At 53.7% G+C, this 8,408-nt stretch overlaps 1 protein-coding gene across 1 annotated transcript in view; it reads left to right on the top strand.

Annotated features, from left to right (window-relative positions):
• The first annotated feature begins 383 nt into the window (after nt 1-383).
• The window catches only part of COL2A1 (collagen type II alpha 1 chain), a 32,244-nt gene continuing 24,219 nt past the window's right edge, over nt 384-8,408 (top strand). Inside the window, exons 1-8 of the mRNA XM_035255160.2 lie at nt 384-655; nt 4,674-4,880; nt 6,336-6,352; nt 6,567-6,599; nt 6,702-6,734; nt 6,842-6,895; nt 7,058-7,159; nt 8,267-8,344. Coding sequence (XP_035111051.2) covers nt 571-655; nt 4,674-4,880; nt 6,336-6,352; nt 6,567-6,599; nt 6,702-6,734; nt 6,842-6,895; nt 7,058-7,159; nt 8,267-8,344 — 609 coding nt within the window. The 5' untranslated portion in view covers nt 384-570. The remainder of the gene's footprint in view (nt 656-4,673; nt 4,881-6,335; nt 6,353-6,566; nt 6,600-6,701; nt 6,735-6,841; nt 6,896-7,057; nt 7,160-8,266; nt 8,345-8,408) is intronic.

Raw genomic sequence — 8,408 nt, 5'->3', positions numbered from 1 at the left:
CCCTCCCAGGTCTTTTCCGTCCTCGGTCTAGGCTCAGGGCCTGCGCCTCTGCAAACACCCCCCTCCCCTCCAACTCCGGCAGGACTCCGAGGGGAGGGGCCGGAGGCCCCCCTTCCCGCCTGTGGTCAGAGGGGTGCAGCGGCGCAGTCCCGGTTTGGGGGGGCAGGGACCATCTCTGCGCCCCGCCCGATCAGGCCACTCGGTGCACTAGGGGTGGGGGCGGGAAGCGGGACTCTCGGAGAGGGGGGTCCGGCTTGGGCAGGTGCGGGCACTGGCAGCGCCCAGGCGGGCTCCGGGGGCGGGGGTCTCAGGTTACAGCCCAGCGGGGGGCCGGGGGAGGCCCGCGGTTTGGGCGAGTTCGCCAGCCTCGAAAGGGGCCGGGCGCATATAACGGGTGCCGCGGCGGGGAGAAGACGCAGAGCGCTGCTGGGCTGCCGGGTCTCCCGCCTCCTCCTCCTGCTCCAAGGGCCTCCTGCATGAGGGCGCGGTAGAGACCCGGACCCGCGCCGTGCTCTTGCCGCCTCGCTGCGCTCTGCCCGGGCCGGGCTCCGCCAGGCCCCGCGGTGAGCCATGATCCGCCTCGGGGCTCCCCAGACGTTGGTGCTGCTGACGCTGCTCGTCGCCGCCGTCCTTCGGTGTCAGGGCCAGGATGTCCGTAAGTCGCCCCCTGCCCCTGCCTGCCTTCCGTACGTCCCTCGGCATCCTTCTCCCCGGCCCGCTCCAGCTCTGGAGCCCGCGGGTCCGGGTTAAAACGGCTCCCGGGGTAGCAGCGCGCAGACTTAGGCACGAGACACGCAGGAGTTCACTGAGCGGAGTTCTGCGAGTCACCGACTCTGTCCCAGGGTCCTCGGCGCCCATCGCGGTTGGAAGCATTTGCAGGTCCCTACGTTGCTCTAGAACACTGAACTTGCAAAATGTTGGCTGGAAGAAGTTTGCGCACAGATAGAAACACGCTGTTTTCCACCAGCTTTGATAATTAGGCGCACATGCACACAGCTTGCCTCTTCGAAGCACTTCGAGTTGAGTTCAGCAAAAACAGATCTCAACTCATCCAACTTAGAAGTAGGAAAGAGCGCGAGCGAGGGAGCGAGCAAACGCCACAGGGCTGACTTCGCAGCCTGCCCAGGGCTTGGTGACTGCTGGGCTCAGAGGAGAGTTAGACAAAGGGCACTGGCACTCTGACACTGGTGGGCTGAAATCCCAGGCCACAAACAGCGGCTTCCGAGAGGCCCTCTGAGACCTCAGCGGCGCTCTTGGGTACCCTCCCCCTCCCAGCTGGTCCCGGAGCAAGGTGCAGCCCTCGCGCTCATCTCGACTTCCCTCGTCCGCGCGCGCCTCTCGTCTGATAAAGGTTACAGAAACTTCCAGTAGGAGAGGCCATCTGAAAGACGATAACATTCCAACCAGACCGTGCCTCTCAAATGCCCCCGAAAATAGCGCCCTCTCCCCGCGGTCTTACCCCATTCCCCCTGCCCCGAGGTACTACAATGCGTTACTTTTCTAAGTTTCTGGAACTTACCGAGCCAGGCTCTATGTGTGTGCGTGTGTGTGTGTGTGTGTGTGTGTGAAGGGGGGCAGGCTGGTCGATTGCAACCATGGCTACAACTATTTCAACCGGTACAGTTAGAGACGCCTGCTATAGTCGGGTCCAAATGCTGTTGGGACTGCACCTTTCTACTGCCTCCTTTGGTAAGGTCCACTGTCTGGGATTATATTCAGGACAAACGAAGCCTGGAAAGTGTATTAGGTAGAGAGGATTTTTTTTTCCACGTGTTTGGGCACGTTTCCGACGGCTGGGATTCCAGCCCTGTCTTTGTATGTTACAGATTGTAAATCAATCGCAGAGAGAAACTCTTCGGTGGGGGGAATTAAAGTTCTCTGCCTTCGAGGCTCTGTGGGCCCTCTCCTGCTACCAGTCTCTCTCCAGAGATGGCCTAGAAGGCGGCGGGCCCAGGCGGGCTTTCCGTTCATTAGCGCGGCGGGGGCAGGGCTGGAGCCTGCGGCGCAGCTGCGAGGAGCCGGGAGCCGGAGACTCTGGCCGGGTCACCTGGTGTTGCGCTAAGCTGGAGGCGCGCTCCCGGGCATTTGAGGAATACGTGGCCTGGACTCAGACTGACCGAATTTTTGTGCTAAATTTGCAAAGCGCACGCCCACAAAGCTGTCTTCTCGACTGATCCCTGCTTTAGTGAGCAATGGGATTAGCTGGGTGGCTTTAAAATAATTATCAAATGCTCCATCCTGTGTTAGGGTCGCTTGCTTAAGTGGTAGCGCGCTCTCCCGCCGCCTCTTTGCTGGGAGGGAGTAGATTACAGAGCTCCTCCGGCCCAAACCTTCCAGGCGCTCTTCCTCCTCCCAGAGGAAGTGTGATTCTGCATCCTAGAGGCTGATTTTGCGCCCTGGAGCATCCCACCTTTGTAATCCCCCCGCCTGGGGTCAGCGGACCCCAAGATGTGACGTGGGGAAATGCGCAGTCTGCGTGGACGTCAGGAATGTCAGAAACCGAGAGCTCGGCCACGCCCCTCCTCCCCATCTTTCCACGAGTTTGAGAAACTTCTTGGCTGCGGCGTCTTTGACCCTCATCTGCATTTCAGAGCCCTCGCCTCGGAAAGTGCCCCTGGCTCAGGGGAGAGATCTCAATCCTCCTTTGTGAGGCTTGTTTGCGTTGGGAGATTGGCAGCGATGGCTTCCAGATGGGGCTGAAACGCTGCCCGTATTTATTTAAACTGGTTCCTCGCGGAGACCTGTGAATCGGGCTCTGTGTGCGCTCGAGAAAAGCCTCATTCATGAGAGGCGAGGTCCGGTGGGTTCTCTCCGACTCCCCGACCCCCTCTCCCACAATGCCCTCCTGTGCCCACCCGCCGCCACCTCCTGGCTCCAGCCCTGCGCAGAGCGGCGGTGAAGCAAACACAGTTCCCCGAAAGAGGTAGCTTTTTAATTGGCTTGCCACAAAGAATCACTTATACGGCCCTGCGGTAATGAGGGGAACCGGATCGGGCGCGCCGGGACGCTATCGGCAGCCGTTTCGCAGCAGCAATTACGGCGGTGCTGGGCTCCTCGGTCCACACCTAGGGGATCCGGTTACGGCGCTGGCTCCTTTCTGGGGCAGTCATTTAATCCCACTTTTCACTCTCTCAGTGTCTGTTAGAGAGCGGGGTCCAGAGCCGCAGCCACAGAGTCACCCAGCGGCTCTGACACCCAGCGCGGCCCGGCCCCGCCCTTCCCGGGAAATCTGATCCGCGCGGGGAGTGGCCCCCTCTCCCCGCATTTCCTCCCCTCCTCCCTGGGTCCTCACGGTGAGGGTGGGCTTTTCCTTATTCCGGGCTGGAGCGCCTTCGCCGACGCCCCTGCTCCCACACCTTCCTCACCGCCTGCGTTCTCTGCTCCAGCTATTTTAACGGTGGGTGTGTCCCAGCAACTGTATTTTCCCCGGGATCCCTCCTCACCCTCCCGCGATTGTCTTGTCCAAAGGCGAGGCGGATTTCTTCTAGTGGAAAAGAAAAAGGGAAAGTTTATCTTTAGATTTTCACTCTCCCTAAAGAGCGGTGGGCAGCCTCGTTTCTCTCTCCGCCCTCAGGGTTTGTGGCTCCTTCCTATTATTCATCCCCTGCTGCTGCCATTGCCTTGGGGATTTTGATGAGAAAAACAGCGCTGGGCGCTCCCTAGCACGTGGTGCGGGCTCTACGGCCCTTGGCTGCTAAGGAGTGTTCTTGTCAGCACAGGTCTCCTTTGCAGCAGAAATTCCATACGGCAGGGCGCGTGCAGGGGACTAGTCCCTGCTATTCTTCCTCTGCATTCGTGGAGGAGGCCAGGCCTGGACTGGCCAATCTTAGCTCTAGCCAGGTATTCAAGGACCCCTGCTTCCCAAATTGCGGTGCTGTCAGATGGAGGCAGGGCCTCTCCAGGCAGGGCTACTGGAGGTCAGAACTGGGGACGCTTTGGCCCCGCTTCCCTCCAAAGCAGTTTATTAGCCTGCCCAAGCCCCAAGTGTATTGTTCCAGTGGGTCTACCTATCTTTGTCCCCAAATTGGTCCTAATTCTAATATGGTTTAAAGAATGAGAGAAGATCCGAATTCTAATAGCTCCTATTTTCACCCCTTCCCTTACATACACATTTTTGGAGCCTGGCTGCTCATAGATTTCAATTTTTGTAGGTAGAATTTTCTACATTCCGTCTGAATTTTAGCTGTTAGTTGTGTTTAGCAAGTGCTGTAATTCCTAGAGGAAGGCAGAAGAAAGAAGACTTCTCTGCTCTTGGGCTTGGGGAGGGGAGGTCTCACCATTTTACAATCCCAAAGTTCCCATTCAGAATATCTCATCTCCCCACTAATGCTCACCCTCCAAACACCCCCATCATTCTGGTCTCCCCCTTATTAGGTGGGTGAAGAGAATATAGCATAGTAACACCCCACCTCCATTACTGGGTCAAAATTTTCACTGGTGAATAGACAGCATGGTGCAAGGTGGTGCATAATCAATATTTGTTGAACACATGGAAGAATCAATGATGATTTAGAAAAACAATTTTTAAGTTCTTTATGTCCAGGTGGCTCCAGCCTACATTCTTCCGCATTTGAATTCTGTCAAGTTGACTGCAACCTCTCTCTTTTTCTCTCTGGCTCCCCACCCCCTCCTTCCCTTGGCTCTCTGCTTCTCCCTCCCCACCCTTGGTGCAGAGGAGGCTGGCAGCTGTGTGCAGGATGGGCAGAGGTATAATGATAAGGATGTGTGGAAGCCGGAGCCCTGCCGGATCTGTGTCTGTGACACTGGGACTGTCCTCTGCGACGACATAATCTGTGAAGACGTGAAAGACTGCCTCAGCCCCGAGATCCCCTTCGGAGAGTGCTGCCCCATCTGCCCAACTGACCTCGCCACTGCCAGTGGTTGTAATTTATTTATTTCCCGTTCAACATAAATAAATTACTTGCAAGCACAGCAAACACGCTCCCATGGATGCTGGTCATCTCTGCAAAGCAGAGGGGCTGGTTATCCATGGGACCCGGCAGCTGGGGTCGAAAGGAAAGGCTACTTCTCACGTGCAGGTTGAAACTGAGGGAGGCTGAGACACTAGAGGAGTCCTTCTTTGCCCAGCATCTCCAAAAAAACTGCTTCCAAGACACATGAAGGACAGATGTGATTCCACAAAAAAGTCCTCTCTGAAATCACCTCTGCAAATTACTAGAGCCACTATGGACATCAAATGCTCTGTCCCGCCAGTCCATGAATTAATGGGCCCCTCTGCCACCGACACCTGGTCTTCTCCTTAGAAGACTTCCATGTATGTGGTCTGCAGTGTGGAGAAAGTTCTGCCAGCTAGTGGGGAGAGAGCAGGGCCAGGCTTCTCTGAGTCATGGCGCATTGGTGATAGTTTCCTTTCTGCTATTACCTCTCCTGGAGTTGACCGCCAATTAAGAAGCAAATTAGAGTTTGGGAGTTCTAGTGGGGAAGGGTAGAGACAGAGCCCCACATGTCTGCACTGTGGTGGGGGGTTATGAATTCCCAGTTAGATTCAGTGCTGGTATATGATGTATGTACAAGGGACCCCTTCCCAGCGTTTATACAGATGTTCTATCTCCCTGCAGAGTGAGTGAGGACACTTGTCTAGTTTTTTTGGTAGTCCTTGCTGTCCCCTTCCTGCTCACGTAGAGAAGGCAGTGGCAAGGGAAGTGAGAAGCTGCCTTTCCTTAGCACTTCACCAACACTGGCTCCTTAATGGTACAAATTCCCAGATCCTTTCTGAAGGACCCATGTGAGTGAAGTGTTGATTGCCTTTACTATTTTGCTGCTACTGTAAGGGAGGGGTTATTGACCGGGATGGCACAGGCTGTGATGCTCTGATGCTCTTCATAACTCATATGCCTTGCTGTTTTTGTGTTTTTATTTGTGCTTGCTTCAAGGAGACCCAGCTCTAATGTAAGACCTTTCTAAGTACCTAACTCTTCCTCTGGGAGGGTCTGGGGTTCGGGAAGGGCTTCCTACCCTGTGCGGGGAGGAGAGACTGAATCTGTGCTCTTCTCGTGGCTGATTACATCTTGAGCTCTTCATTGCCTTTTTGTGCTGTGCTTGCTCCTTTCTTTTGCACGCTGCCTGCTTTTTGAATAACAAGGTCTGGGTCACTTCCATTCCCCATGGGTCCTCAGCAGCCCCAGGGCCACAGTGAACCTAACACCCCAACAGAGGGGTTCGGTAGAGTTACAGGAAGCCGCTGCCTTCCTTGGTTGTGTTGTTTTCCTTGTTTGGTCTAATGAGTGTTTGAATGACAAGAATTGATGCTTTTCCATCTCAAGATTCTTACCATCTTCTCTTCTCTCTCTCTGTCTTTGTTTTTTCCTTCGCAGGGCAACCAGGACCAAAGGTAGGGACTTTCTTCTTTTTCTTCATATATATTTTTTTGCCTTTGTATTTCCTGCTTCAAAAGCAATGCTATGCAAATCCAGTCTGTGATTTTTTTTAGATATCAGAAGGCATCTGTTTCAGAGGGCACCTCAACACAGGGGCTGCTGGCAGGGTTTCAGACTAGGGGCTTGTGGGCGTACTCAGCTTAATCCTGTGAATGTTTCATGTTTCAGGGACAGAAAGGAGAACCTGGAGACATCAAGGATGTAAGTATAAAGTATTCACCTGGTGTTGCATCTGCTGCTCTAACTGGGTCATTTCCCTGTGCCCTCCTCTAACTTATCATCCTGTGGGACTCTCTCTCACAGATCGTAGGACCCAAAGGACCTCCTGGGCCTCAGGTAAGAGAGGGAGAAATCAGTTTCTCCGTCCCTTCCTCGCTGCACATGACTTACTGATCTGCAGGCTCCCGGCCTTGCTGTCATCTTACCATGTTCTTCACCTTCAGGGACCTGCAGGGGAACAAGGACCCAGAGGGGACCGTGGTGACAAAGGTGAAAAAGTGAGTAAAAAGTGAGGCTGCTTGACCCTGGTGGACCTCCCAGATCCCCAAGGCCCCACCGTGTGTTTAAGAGACTGGCTACTTCTAAAACAGCAGCCCAGGGACAGATAGCTCTTGGAGAAACACTGCTTCCCATTGGTGCCTTTTTCTCTTTCTGCCAAGGGTGCACCTGGACCTCGCGGCAGAGACGGAGAACCTGGGACCCCTGGAAATCCTGGCCCCCCTGGTCCTCCTGGCCCGCCTGGTCCCCCCGGTCTTGGTGGAGTAAGTATCCTCACTTCCCCTTCCTTCAGGCTGTCCCTCCAGTAATGTGGCTTTTAAATTGCTACTTGCACTTACCTGGCTGGCTCCCAGGGCTGCCAGCAGTGTGTACAGAGCCTGCCCATGGGCTTTGCCCTCAGGCCTATAATTGAGTAGAGTCACATATTAGGGATGAGACTGTGGTGCTGAGGGCTGGCGTTTTTCACTAAGTGGGATTCTATAAAGAAAGTCTTCAGTTACCTGGCTTCCTGGCATCTGCACCATGTGGTTGATTCTGGGGGGTGGGTGTAAGGCTTAGGAGGAAGAATGACTGGGCATTTGTGTTTCTCTGGAAGAAGAGTGACCACTGTCCTTGGAAGACATTTATTCTTGGTCCTTGCCAAGTACATTCCAAGCAACTATTCACTCTCATGAAAGAGCTCCACTGAGTGAGGTGTGTGGCTAAAGTCAATTTTGGAATCAAACCAATCAACAAATTATATGATTGCCGAGTTTTTGCAGGTTTGCTATTTTGACATTTGCTGTGTTTGAAATTCTTAAACGTAAAGGTGTTCACAGATGCCTACCCCATCCCTGAAATAGTCTATCCCTGTTGATTTTAGTCCTTGCTAGGCATTAAAGTGTTAAATAATAAAGAACACCCTTAGAAGGTTTAGTTGTTTCTCAATATACGTTAAATAATATCTGTCATATTTTAGAACCTAAAAATAATTTTATAAAATGAAATGCAAGGAACTGATACTTCTCCAAATAACACTTTCCCTTCCAGGGAAATGATTTTGCCACTGTCATCTAATAATTCATTCCCCAAATTATTTTCCAGGCTAATTCTGATCAATGGTAGGTTAGTCTCCAACTCTCAGAGTTTGTCTCCGCAGAGTTCTTTTACTCAGATAGAGCTCGCCTGGCCAAGCAGGGAAGACCCGAGGACCTTCACTCAGATAGAGCTCGCCTGGCCAAGCAGGGAAGACCCGAGGACCTTCACTCAGATAGAGCTCGCCTGGCCAAGCAGGGAAGACCCGAGGACCTTCACTCAGATAGAGCTCGCCTGGCCAAGCAGGGAAGACCCGAGGACCTTCAACCTCCTGATGGTGTCTGGTTTCTTTGCAGAACTTTGCTGCCCAGATGGCTGGAGGATTTGATGACAAGGCTGGTGGTGCTCAGATGGGAGTGATGCAAGGACCAATGGTAAGAAAAGACGCCAGTTCTTTTTTTTTTTTGAGACAGAGTTTCGCTCTTGTTACCCAGGCTG

This window comes from Callithrix jacchus, chromosome 9, assembly GCF_049354715.1.
Source record: "Callithrix jacchus isolate 240 chromosome 9, calJac240_pri, whole genome shotgun sequence".
NCBI classification, from domain to species: domain Eukaryota; kingdom Metazoa; phylum Chordata; class Mammalia; order Primates; family Cebidae; genus Callithrix; species Callithrix jacchus.
The sequence above is the reverse complement of the archived record's forward strand: the minus strand, read 5'-3'. Positions and strand labels throughout refer to the sequence as shown.